At 30.5% G+C, this 13,875-nt stretch overlaps 2 protein-coding genes across 11 annotated transcripts in view; both read left to right on the forward strand.

Moving 5' to 3' along the window:
- The window catches only part of LOC111631238 (protein regulator of cytokinesis 1-like), an 85,820-nt gene that overhangs the window by 48,740 nt on the left and 23,205 nt on the right, over positions 1-13,875 (forward strand). The gene's annotated exons all lie outside the window — the stretch shown is intronic.
- The window catches only part of LOC111631239 (protein regulator of cytokinesis 1-like), a 20,665-nt gene continuing 7,926 nt past the window's right edge, over positions 1,137-13,875 (forward strand). Inside the window, exons 1-6 of one of the 2 annotated variants that reach the window (XM_023375452.1) lie at positions 1,137-1,318; positions 1,666-1,761; positions 1,841-1,987; positions 5,537-5,761; positions 5,840-6,019; positions 6,296-6,548. In XM_023375452.1, the coding sequence (XP_023231220.1) occupies positions 1,160-1,318; positions 1,666-1,761; positions 1,841-1,987; positions 5,537-5,761; positions 5,840-6,019; positions 6,296-6,319 (831 nt within the window). In that variant the 5' untranslated portion in view covers positions 1,137-1,159 and the 3' untranslated portion in view covers positions 6,320-6,548. Of the gene's footprint in view, positions 1,319-1,665; positions 1,762-1,840; positions 1,988-5,536; positions 5,762-5,839; positions 6,020-6,295; positions 6,549-13,875 lie in introns of those variants that run through there. The other variant, XM_023375451.1, reaches the window with a different exon arrangement.

Here is a 13,875-nt window from a genome sequence, read left to right on the forward strand (position 1 = left end):
GTAAGGATGCCTGCCATGGAGAGCCTTTTGAGCCCATAATTGCTTAATGTTGTCTATGCTTTTTATATGTTGTGTCATGTCTGTATGTTGTGAGTGTAAGTTTAATGGTGTGTTATTTGAGTCTGCTAGAGTTACTGCTTTATGTAATTGTGATGTTTCTTGTTTTCTGGACTAATTAGAGAATTTTTACATCCAGTCAAACGAACTATTTTCAATTTGATCAATTTTCTGGAATGTTTAAAATCGTTCTATAATTGAACCAATTCGAATTTAAATTCAAATTCGAAAATTTTTAAAATCGAAATAGAAAATCTACCACTTTCAACCCCATATCTCCCGCACCCTTATAGCTATCGAGACGCAACCACCATAGTGCACGAATGGAGACTTGGGGATACTACCACATACAAACACCATTCACGTGCGATGTGTAGTTTTGGCAAAAAAGTGAAATGTAGGGACACACACGCCCATTTATATATATATATAGATGTCTCCAAAGTTCAGCGAATTTTTCGCAGAAAAATAACTTATCAGAAAATGCACCCGCTGTTCAATGCGCCACTCTGCGACGAAAATAAGCTTAAACAATGGCATCATCGAACGATGCATAGTTGGTAAGTAATCCTACAATTTTTTGTTTATAGCATAGTTTGTGGATTATTCCCAAAAAATTATACGTGTTTTGGAAATGTTGAGTCAAATTAGTCTAGAATGAAAGGTTTTCTTCCATAAAATTAATCGAAACAGCCGTAGTCAATAAACTGCATACGTGCTGGGCTGTGATTGGCTGATGTATTTAAGTGACTTGTACAACATGGAATTCATATAACACGGAACGTATCTACCATGTTATGGGTGGGTCTACTCTATATATATTTGATTTTAAAACTGACTATAGGTATTAAAGTTATAATACAAGGATGACTAATCTATGGCTCTTCTAGACCTTACTGTGGCTCCCACACTATAATATAATGTAGTATATGGGTTAGAAGTACAAAATAATCTAATAATCTTAATCTTTGCTGCTGTTATTTTTTGACCAAGCAACGCTGGGCTCATCTGCTTGTGTGTGTATGTTGGTTTGCTTGCTACGTTAAAAATTAAATTTTAACATGGGTTTTAACAATACATTAATGACTATTTAAAATAAATAATGAATCAATCTTTATCTCTAGGTGATTATACAGAAAATCTTTTAGATCAGCATGATGCTGAAATAGAAAAAATGAAACAAATTTATGAAAAATATCAAGAACTTTTCACAAAAGTTAGTAAAAGGCAACAGTTGTGGAATAGAATGTTGGAATTTGAAGTAAGTAGTTTTTACTCTCATTAAAATTGAGGCTTTTATTGACTAAAATTTTTTTATTAATCTTTAGTTATTTTTGATATATAAGTAATGAATTATCAATGTGAGTAAATTATAAATTTCTTGGTCCAGTCTTGTAATGAACACAATTTATTTGCAATGTTTAATGTAATTTTACTTAACTGAACATTTCTTCATAATGATAACCATCTGAAAAATGGTAATTTTTGATAAATTTGTAAATTGCTTTGCAATTGATTTTTAAAAAAAGATAATAATGTAAATAGTGTTTACAATAAATTTTAATTTATAGATTTTAAAAAATGTTCTTTTCTTACTAATTTATACAGAAAAAAGCAAGTGATCCAAACAGATTCAATAATCGTGGTGGTGCATTATTACAAGAAGAAAAAGAAAGGAAAAAATTATTAAAACAACTACCTATGGTAATTATAGCTTTTTAATAATTTTTAATTTATAAAATACTTTTCAATAAAAAGTTGATTTTAAAAATTATTATGAAAGCTTGAGAAAGAATTGATGACTCATATTGCTGAGTGGGAGAAAAAAGAAGGTCAAGAATTTCGTGTTTTTGGACGAAATTTTAGTAATTTCATAACAGAGCAATGGGAGCAACATCAACTGGAAAAAGAAAAAGAAAAATTGGAGAGAGTAAGTATTGTTAATTAATTATTGTATTAAATTTATTAGTGTTTCTTGAATTTTGTAAATCTTTTAGCATCGTCAAAAAGCTAAATTGCTGGAAGAAGAAATTGCCTGTGGTAGCCGACCGNTAAAATATTTAATCTTTTATTTATTTTTACAGGGTGGGTTAAAGTGTACCTAGGTAACCCCAATGGCAGCACTTAGGACTGTTTGTGCTCCCGGCGAACTCCTCCTGGAAGGGAGCAGCCGGCAGGCCGCCCATTGTTTAACGTTACTAGTTACCCTGCGTTTCTATATGCAGCGAGAGTGTAGCGAAAAGATGGCACGAACAGTGTTGGCCAATTAGAAACCAGTTTCAGTGTGTTCGCTGTAAAGGTCTTCTTGAGTGCTGCATAAAGAAACGCAGGGTTATTGATTCACGGTACTTTTTGAACAAAAGAAAAAAGGAAACGTCTACTAAAATTTATGTAGTTAATGTAATCAAACCAACCTAACCGAAACACCGCCATTGGGGTTACCTAGGTACACTTTAATTACCGGGTGTACTGTGGTGGCATTTCGAATTACTACAAAATAATTTTTTTTACGCTGGCACCTATTTGTAGTACATAAATCAGTTTGGCCTAGGTCAAACTAGTTAAGCTTAAAAGTATTTAGGCCAAACTACATTATCCTAGGTTAAACTAGTATATCCTGACATGCATAGGATAAATTAGTTTGGCCAGTAACAAATACATCCCCATTTGACTAATATTTTTTAGTGAACCATATTCAGTCAATCCTTGAAGTCATGCTGATTCCTGAGGATCAAAATTGACCATGTTGGGGATTGATTTAGGCCACGACTCCACTAGTGTAAAAACGGGCATAAAAGTCCTCGCCGTAAAAACTTTTTAATCATGTGACCATGATATTTTATGCCTGAGCAAACCGTAAAAGCGAGTTGAGCAGTGTTTAACTTTCGACATGAATACAGCCGTAAAATGGTACCATCCACCAATCAGAAGTCAGTGAAATCTAGGTCATTGTGACATGGTGCAAAAATGGCGGAAAACGAGCTTTTGTGTATGTTCTCTCGTGGCTACTCTAGAATAGATCTGGAAAGATTTATCGAAAACATCAGAAAGTATTCATGTATCAACGACAAGAGGTATCTTGATTATAATAATGGGTGACTAAAACACACGATATGGATGGCCAAAGGAAAATCCTTCAATTTAATAGAGTATATAATAAAAAAGCTAAGCTTATATTATCTTAATAATATGATAACATCTTTACTTTCATATATTAACTTTTATTATTTTTACTACATTTGTAATTATAGTACAGAAAAACTCAGAATATAATCATTGTCTTTATAACTTCGATAGTACCGTTGCCATAAAATCTTTGCTGACTGGACCTCCACTGCAATCCAGACGCAAACACAAATAGGTCACGTGATTAAAAGTTTTTATGGCGAAGGTTTTTACGCCTGTTTTTACGCTAGTGGAGTCTCGGCCTAAAACAAACTTTTTGCGTGGTGACCCAAATTGCACATAAGTCGTTAAGTAGGCGGGCCACAAACATTTTGGATATGTAAATTATCATTTACACATGTTATTCATTCTATTGTTTCTTTCAAGTGATTTGTCAAATATGTTCGCGGGCCGCGTTTGGGCCGGGAACATATTNTACAGTACCTAATTTATATATAATTATATGAACAGACGATACTAAACTCAATTTATCCGCCTAAACGTCCGTAGTGTGGCGCTACGGACGGCGGGAAAGTAGTTCGGCTGCCCGATGACGTTTTACGTATTATAGGAGTTATTTTTACCGTTGTTTACGGATACTGCCACAATTTTTATAGGAATCGTAACTATAGGAAACGGTTTTATAGGGGGATCTACTGTATTATATTCTGGAAAAATATGTGACATAAATTACATATAACACATTAGAAATATTTTGTGGCAGAGTTATAAATTCATAAATATTTTTGATTCATGTAAGATAATTTGCTTATATAATTTTGGTGTAATTGTATACGTTAAAACTTTTTCAGCAAAATTGCTAAATCCTAAAAAAATCAGTTAAATGGAAAAATTTGTTAATGAAAATTATTCAGATAAATAAGACAAAATCTTCAATATGATAGATTTTCCTATTTTTATTTGAACACAGTTGAAATGTTGTCATCTTCATCCCAAGTATTACTATCTGACAAAGAATCATATTTCCTGGAGTAATTTTTAATAGCGGCTAAAGAAACATGTTTCCAAACCCTGCAGTATCAGATACACAATTTTGGAAAAAATTAGACATTTCAGGGGATGATTCTCTTCTAAAGCCAATGATAAAATGTTCATTAAAATGCATTTCCAGTAATTAACTTTAATGTTCTTTATTATTCAATAGTCCATTGGTTGCAGTTTTAATATCTTGTGAGTGAATAAAACAACTTGCATGTTTTGCAGTTTAGTTTACTGACTTTGGGCAAGAAGGATAATTATGAACAAAAAGGGTAAATTTTTTGGGGACACAATATATCTAATTTCAGTTTTTCAAACATTTGGCTTGTCACCCAAGATCTTCGTGTTCCAGTTTCAATTTTAAAAAAAGTCTAGATGATTCTGCTTATGCAGTATTAATTCTTCAGAGGTTGATTTCATATTTGTCCTTACTCAAGTCAAACATTAGCAGATAAGATTAGCATTTCAAAAGGATAAAACATTTAAAGAAAAACCTATTTCGTTGGCTAAAGTTATGTTTTGAGATTCATGTTTTTGCATGATTTTCTTCAAAACCATTTCACAAAAGTTTTTTAATCTTCACTAACTTTAGTGGTTTGCCAGAAACAGTCTTTCTTGAAATTCTGTATGCATTCCACAAGCACTGTTTAACATAGTTTGTTAAATGATCATTATATAATGCCAGCTGCTGAACAGGTTTGTTTTGATGAGAGTTTGCAGAATAAATGTCAATTATCTACTAGGGAAGATGCTATAAAAATTCATTCACTTACTCAACGTCAGTTATTCTCTCCAATTTTTGAAGACATGATAAAATATCCATGGTTTGCATCAAAACTAATTTAATTACACAAAAAAAAAATTTAACAATGTAAACCAGTTATGTTTTCTGTCCATTCAAGAAATGAGATAATTCAAATGTGAATGCTCAGCACTTCCATTTATAAAGTGTGCAGTTTGTAAGAAATGCTTGTTTACATATGTATATATCATTCAACAAATTGTAAGTCATTATAATAAAATTTAAAAATTAACAATAATATGTATGATAANATAAAATACTTTTCAATAAAAAGTTGATTTTAAAAATTATTATGAAAGCTTGAGAAAGAATTGATGACTCATATTGCTGAGTGGGAGAAAAAAGAAGGTCAAGAATTTCGTGTTTTTGGACGAAATTTTAGTAATTTCATAACAGAGCAATGGGAGCAACATCAACTGGAAAAAGAAAAAGAAAAATTGGAGAGAGTAAGTATTGTTAATTAATTATTGTATTAAATTTATTAGTGTTTCTTGAATTTTGTAAATCTTTTAGCATCGTCAAAAAGCTAAATTGCTGGAAGAAGAAATTGCCTGTGGTAGCCGACCGACTCCAGTTAAGAGGCGGATGGGAACTACTCCAAACAAAACACCAAATAAATGTCGTCGTTTAGGAGGTCAGAACGGTACTCCAAGTTATCTGAATAGTATTCAGGCTATTCCTATATCATCTATGGTTGCTTATTCACCAGTATCTGCAACTCCTAAGAGACGTTCACCGGTATTTACAAATATGATTTGTTTGGTTTTCTTTTTATTGTTATTTTTTTAATGTTTAAAAATTTTACATTTTATCTAGCGACTTCTCTGTAGTCATAAGAAGACACCAATCAAATCAACTCCAGGAAAAACTGGGACAATAAAACGAGAAGTACTTGTTGAAAGAAATGAAAATATAAATTTAGGAAATAGAAAAGGTACACCAAGTATAAGTCCAGCTCCATCATTAGTTAGTGTAGCATCATATTCAGACTTCACTGTAAGTATTTATTCAAAATAATTTCAAATAATAATTCAGATTTTTATAGTTTAATTTTTTCTTTCATAATTTGATTAAAAAAAAATACTTTAGTAAATAAATATTTATTTTTTAAGAAATTTTACAATCCATTTGCATGAGGTGTCATCTTTTGAATTATTGATTTTTAATTCAAAAAGATTTGTTATATTGCACATTTATTGGAGATAAATAATATCAATAATTTTAAACTATCCATTACTAATTTGTAACTGCTTAATTGCATTAATTAATTAGGATAACCAAATGGTAAATAAATGAAGTTCTGAATGCAAAGAACAACAACTTGTTTATCAAAATTCTTCAGATTTTCAAAATTTATTGAATATTTATCTTGAAGAACACAGATGCATTTTGTTACCATAAAAGGAAAAATCTCTTGAGTTATAAATTACTTTGAAGAGGTTGTTTGTTTTATTTTAATGTTAAGTATCATACTGTATTGTAGATATTAAAGTTGTTTTATATTAAATATATTTTCATCAAAAATAATTCACAATAATTTTATTTGCTATACTAGTGAAGTCCTTTGATATATACAGTTACAGTAGATCTCCCTATAAGACGGTAGATACGTTCCGTTCTTTATGAATCAATTTTGTAGGAATCATAAGTTTAATAATAATATGATAACATCTTTACTTTCATATATTAACTTTTATTATTTTTACTACATTTGTAATTATAGTACAGAAAAACTCATAGAATATAATCATTGTCTTTATAACTTCGATAGTACCGTTGCCATAAAATCTTTGCTGACTGGACCTCCACTGCAATCCAGACGCAAACACAAATAGGTCACGTGATTAAAAGTTCTTATGGCAAAGGTTTATACGCCCATTTTTACACTAGTGGAATCTTGGCCTTAGTCAATGACTAGAAGTTTTCAGATCAATTTTTAGACCTATCATACACTTTCTTTTCATTGTTACTGAGAAATTTAAGAATGGATATCATTTGTAATTTAGATGTTATTTGGGATAGAATGGGGTATAAGATGTTGGATTCTTTCCTCTTATAGTTGTCAAGAAAAATATATTCAAACTTTTATAATTATATTATGATGCATATTTTGAATTGAATTCAAAATTAAATACATGAATAGAATATCAATCAAGAACTGTGAAATATCAATTATTAATTTCTTGGCAATTTAAAATGGAATTAAAATCATTCAAAGCCAAAGTAAAAAGTTTGTGAGAAAACCTTTAAAATAATTGATTTTTAAAAGTAATGCTAATTTTACTGTTTTTAACATTGATATTTATCAACCCTGTTTGACATGTACTGTGTTTTGTGTCAGTTGAAATACCATGTTTAAAAATTGAGTGTCATAGCAGTGACTTTGCACCAACTGACAAAATTACTGAATGACTACGTATATATATCAGAGTTGCTGATTTTATAAGGTTGCTCTAAAACACCTACAGTAATACTGAATATCTCATTTGACAGGTAATTGTTTACTTAGTGTGCAAATTTTAATTTCAAATTGCTTGTTGTCTATTTTTTTTTATTAACTATAGTAAATCCTAGATTTTTCAAATCAGATATCATTATTAAAATTGAGACAGAGAATAATCACCAGCAAAATTCCATTTTATTTTTATTCTCCAATTCTCTTTTTGGAGAATAAAGAAAAGTGATGTCATCTGAGAATATCTCAGATGACATCAAAATTCTTGTTTAAGTCAAAAGGATTTTTTTTAATGTTTGGGGATTCCTTAACAAGTACCACATCATGTGCTTTGCACAAAATAATTTCCGTAATTTAAAAAAAATTTTACATGGTGCATAAAACCATTCCTCATTATCTTTCTTCAGACAACATTGAAAACTTTGTGAAAAAAGCACAATTTTACTCACTTTCACATTTATTGAATGTGTGTTACTAAACTAATGAATGTGTAATAAGTTTAATTTAAGCTGTAAATAAAATAAAGCTTTAAAGTTACATATAATCTAAAACATGTAATTTGATTATTCCTCTATACAATACACTGTATCGAAAAAATAAGTGCACTTCAAGAGAGAGTGTTACTCAGCTAAAGCTTCCTTCTTTGAAATTATATAGCAAAATGATTTGTTTTTGAAATTCAATAGCAGGCAATAAAAGTGAATCTGTAGCACAATATCTCAGCTGAAAGTTTACACATGTTGAAAAACAAATTGATCATTCTCTTCAAATTTTTGAATATTATATGTACTACTGTTTACAGTAAAAGTAGACATGAGCTGGAAGGATCTATCAGATGAAAGGGATAAAAGGAGACATGTGATTAATATATGAGTAACATTAGAATTAAGAGTAATAAAATTTGTAAAAAAATTATGATAGAGTTGGTATTAAAACATAGAAATGTAAAAAAACAAAATAGTTGAAATAGATCAGATTCATGTGTCAACTCCCAAGGTGGTAGCCACATGGGTCCTTCCATTTGTTTCTTCTGACATGCACCCTTCCAGATCAGGCTGACTCATGTCTTTTGCACCTTGGACTGTAATGAAACTCTAGTGTAAGACCCAAAAGAAAATAAAGGGGCATACTTCTGTGTTACATTTGAATGCACTGACCTAAGAATTAATAAATCTTTGTATTATATTAGGGTTAATCATAAAATAAGTAGATTTATTTTTTGTTGGCAACACTGCATATAAAGAAGCTGTGGTGCATGTTGAACCATAATCTTAGTGCGACACTTCATTACAGGTTTTGGTTTGAGCCACCGATGACCAAACCAACAATATGGACTCCTCCAAAGGTGCCCAATGAGCTGTAATACAGTTTTTGGCAGCAGAAGGCAAAAAGTCAGCTACCATTTTTCAGAGAAAGGCAGTTTGTGCCACCTTTTGCGTGCCGCCATTTTCAACTGGTGTAGGAAGTTTGCAGGCGGCCATCAATCAATGAAGGATGACCCTCGTTCCAGTCGATCGTCGACAGTGACAGAATTTCAGAATTGTTCAAATAGTTTATGACCTCATTCAACAGAATCGACACATACAGCCCTGGACTCAGCCTCTGTGACTGCAGCGTGTTTGGTCTATTAAAGAGAAGTTTTAAGGGGCACTGGTTTCAGTCGGATGATGAGGTGCAGTCGGAAGAATGCAGTGGAGAATTGGCTGTTTCAGCAGCTCACCAGCTTCTTTGAGCATGGCATTCACTGCCTAGTGAAAAGATGGGACAAATGTCTTAACAACTGTGGCACTTAAACAACTTTGATTAATTAATTAAAGTTGTTTTTGTCAATCTACAATTTTTGTCGTCTACTTATTTTATGATCAACCCTAATACAGTATATTAATTGTTTTCGGGTGTTTTTAATGTAAGTAGTAATGTAATAAAAGCAAAATTCCATTAATTGTAGTTTTTACTTACCCCACATGATTTTTTTAGTTAATTATCAATATAAGGATTCAAAAGCTGATTACAATGAGTAGATTCTACTATTTTCTGTTTTGTGCAAGAAGAATGAAATATTTTAAGCATTTCTTATGTAGCTCATAACTTAAATACATCAAATTTAAAATATATACTAGAGCAGTGGTTGACAACCTATATACACTGGAATGCCACACAATTTTTTTTCCAAGTATTAGACACTCGTGCCACTGAAATCAAATTAGTGAAACTATATTAAGAAAAATTTATTTGACTATAATAATACACTGTAGTAAACTCCTATAATGAAAACATCATTAAAAATATTACAAAATTTAAACATTAGTGACTTTCTTGAGGTTAAACTTTGGAAGCTAATACTTAAATATTTGGTTCATAGTTTTAAGTTTGTAACTTTATGCAAATTTCTGAACTTTCTTCAGTTAAATGATTTCTATATGGATTTATAATATACAGTATTTCATGATTGAGAATGTTTGCTCACAATTAGTTTGTTGTACTGAAAACAGTTAAAAGAGCAAATGTGACTTCATACGTGAAAATCTCTCTGGAAGTTTGTTTCACATTTTAGAGCCGCCGCAAACTACAGGATGTGGGAACTAGTGTATGCTCACTCGCGCTCCTAAGCCCCGCCTTTTTTCCCCATGATGCTATGAGCCATTTTTGCTAGGTAAGCTACGCGGGCACGAAGCAGCCGCAAACTACACTTTTGCTCGCGTAACGTAGTCCACATGACGTGGATTCCACAGATGTAGATTGGCTATAGAACAAGATTTTATTATAACTTATACTTGTAATCAGTCAGTTTTCGTTCCGAACTTCGAAACAGCATGGAAAAAAACATGTTTACTAGTTAAGCCTAACTAGGCTTAACTAGTTGAAAAATATTTATACTGTATATTACTATTTACATACAATGGTTATACTATTTTCTTTTCAATACTGAATGTATTAATCATGTAATTTACGTACATCGATAAAATTCTATTATTACTTTTCAATATGTGACATGTTTATGTAGTCATCCGTCTTCCCCACCCTCTCTTGCTAGCGTAAATGCTCTAGTTGTTGAATTCTGTGAACAGCGAGCGTACCCTCGTATCGCTGCGCTAGCGAAGGAAAAACAGCGTGGGCAAGAAGAAAGGGGCGGATCCTTCCACGTCATCGGTTGTGCTAGCGTATGTTTGCTAGCGTTTTGCTCTCGCAAAGCACTAGTTTGCGACGGCTCTTAGTTATTACATTAAGGTATTCATTGTATTCATTTTTTATAATTTTATTGCTAGCAGTTTCCAAATTGCAGAATTGTTAAATTTGATTAACTCTAAATCCAAATACTCAAAAATTGAAAGAATTTTTATCTATTTTGTAACTGTGTCTAATATCAGCTCAAAATATATTTAAACACAGGTGAAATCATATCAAATATATTTAAACACAGGTGAAATCATTAAATCTGTGTGTGAAATATTTTTGCAAAGATGATACATAATCCATAATTTTGTTAATAACAAAGTTATTATGTATAGTATCCACAAACTTTTTTACATTTAGAAAACAACGAATTTTTAAGGAAGGATATTGAATTTAAAAAATTCAATATCCTTCCGAAAAAATCAGTGATGTACTAAAATTTTAATTTATAACTTATAAACCATGTTGTTAAAAATTTAGTGGTTTAAGACAGATTGAAAATGTTTCTTTTGGAATAAAGAATTTAATTACCTGAATAAACAATTTTTTCCCTGTATTTTATTTATCAATCACAACAAAAGATATAGAGATTCTTATTAGAACAGTATGCACATTTTCTAAGCTATTTTAATATTTTAGGTATTAAGTACAGTGTATAAAAAAAACCAAAAAAGTAAAACTTTAACAACAAATTTAAAAACATATTTATTTTAAATCAGAACATCGAATTACCTGAATAAACAATTTTTTCCCTGTATTTTATTTATCAATCACAACAAAAGATATAGAGATTCTTATTAGAACAGTATGCACATTTTCTAAGCTATTTTAATATTTTAGGTATTAAGTACAGTGTATAAAAAAAACCAAAAAAGTAAAACTNCGGCCCCAATTAAAAATTATTTGTATGTATTTATATGCGAAATTATACCCCGACTTACGCGAATTCGACGGTTACCACTTGGTCCCACCTATCGCGTTAGTTCAGGGTATTACTGTACTTTCACTATGTCCAAGCTGGTCAAAATTGGTGGGTAGCCAGCCATGTCCTCTCCTTGTAAGTTTAAAAATGTTCTGTTAATCAAAGAAGTAAGATTAACATATCTGCTCTGTATTATTTACCGTGATATACAGAATTCATTTCTCAAAAATAAATATTTCAATTTTGTTTTCATTGATGAAAAAATTATCATTTGTAGTGTTTTTTCTTATTGCATTATTATTTAAATTTTATTAATGTGTTCAAGATAATAGTTGTAGATGATCACATAGAAATCTGATTTGTTGAAAGAAATTTGCTAACAGGATTAACATTGTTAAATCAATATTTCTTCTTTAGCAAAATTAGAAACTCATGCAAATGGCCGTAATCATTTATAATCATTGTACCATATAGGTGATTGAAAAGATATTGTAAAAGTATGATGGTAAATCAATAAATGAGAACAAACTACAAATAATGATTATATTTTATCTAAACAAAGTATGATAAAATATAGATAAATATTTAAATTTCAAATATTGAATTTTTTATGGAATGGTTATAATTATTGCATGAGTTTTACTAATAAAGATCTTTATTTTTGTCTAACTTTTTAAATTTTATTCATTGCATTAGTAATCATTCTGAAATAGATCAAAGTAAATCTCTTTTTCACATTCCCTAGGAGTTAGATTCCAAAGAAAATATACTACATCTTATGACAACTCCTACTGTTCATTGACTCTCAAATGTTTAAGATAGTACTTTTGATTTCTAACCGAAACTTGAAATATCTTTTCAAAATCTATCAGTTTTTGGATGTAATATACATACATGAAAATACAGTAGAGCGATGTTTATCCAAAAGCCAGTTATCCGAAACATCAGTTACTTGGGCTACTCCAATATTTTTTTGTTTGTGTGTGTGTGTGTTTTAGCTGGCAGCACTGGCACTTTTGTGTGGTGTTCTGAGGACTGTGTGTCATGCTGAATCGAACGTTTTTGATACTAGATCAACTTCTAAAGTATATATATTTATTTTGTTTGTAAAAAATAAAGAAATAATTTTTAACTATACAACAGCCACGATTATTATTTTAAAAAGTTTACGTTAGGCTTAACATCGACGAAAATTTAACACGAAGGGACATGCAACGGAGAAAAATTTCAACGCGGGATAAGTTAATATATTTTTTCCTACNGACGAAAACTCAAAGCGAAGCTACACACAACGGAGAAAAATTTCAACTTGGGATAAATTAATATATTTTTTCCTACATAATCGGTTATCCGAAAATTTAGTTACTAGATCAACTTCTAAAGTATATATATTTATTTTGTTTGTAAAAAATAAAGAAATAATTTTTAACTATACAACAGCCACGATTATTATTTTAAAAAGTTTACGTTAGGCTTAACATCGACGAAAATTTAACACGAAGGGACATGCAACGGAGAAAAATTTCAACGCGGGATAAGTTAATATATTTTTTCCTACATAATCGGTTATCCGAAAAAATAAGTTATCCGAACAACCAGAGTCCCCAATTGATTTGGATAAATGACACTCTACTGTAACTTGTTTTTCAATAGCTACTGATTCCTCAGATCTGAAAGCAATCTGTCGTCATAAATTGCAGTTTTATAGAATAAAACAGAGAAGTGGAACCTATAACATAGCTTTATAAGGAATACTTTTTACTGATTCAGAATAACTATGCATAGGCTGATCCAAGTCTGCAAAGTATATTTCTGAGCTTCCCCTTGTAAGATGTATTAGACCATGAGTATCTCTTTTGGACGGTAGTTGGAAACTACTACTATAGTTCTTTGGAGATTACTACTATCTGTTGCTATACTCCATAAATCATTTCAAATGTGTCTAAAGTGATGTTATTTGATCTTAATTATTAGACATTATAGAAAAATATCAGCGTACTAATTATATAGTAGTAGTATCACATGTATATATATATATATATATATATATAGGCCTACATATATTTTATCTTATGTTCTAATTACAATAATAATGACATACTTGAAATATTTTGTTTCTAAAAAATTACTCTTATAGGCATTGTACTGTACTTGCTAAAGTAAAACAATTACTGCATAAAAAATTATAAACAGTTTCCTTTCTATAAACAACTTGTGAACAAATGTCTATAAAAGCCCTTTCATACCATTACATAGGAATATATATAATTAGTTATTCTTTCTCTTTTTGAGATTCTGCAC

This window comes from Centruroides sculpturatus, unplaced genomic scaffold (genome assembly GCF_000671375.1).
Source record: "Centruroides sculpturatus isolate CEXI.00-Female unplaced genomic scaffold, Cexi_2.0 scaffold50, whole genome shotgun sequence".
Classification (NCBI taxonomy): domain Eukaryota; kingdom Metazoa; phylum Arthropoda; class Arachnida; order Scorpiones; family Buthidae; genus Centruroides; species Centruroides sculpturatus.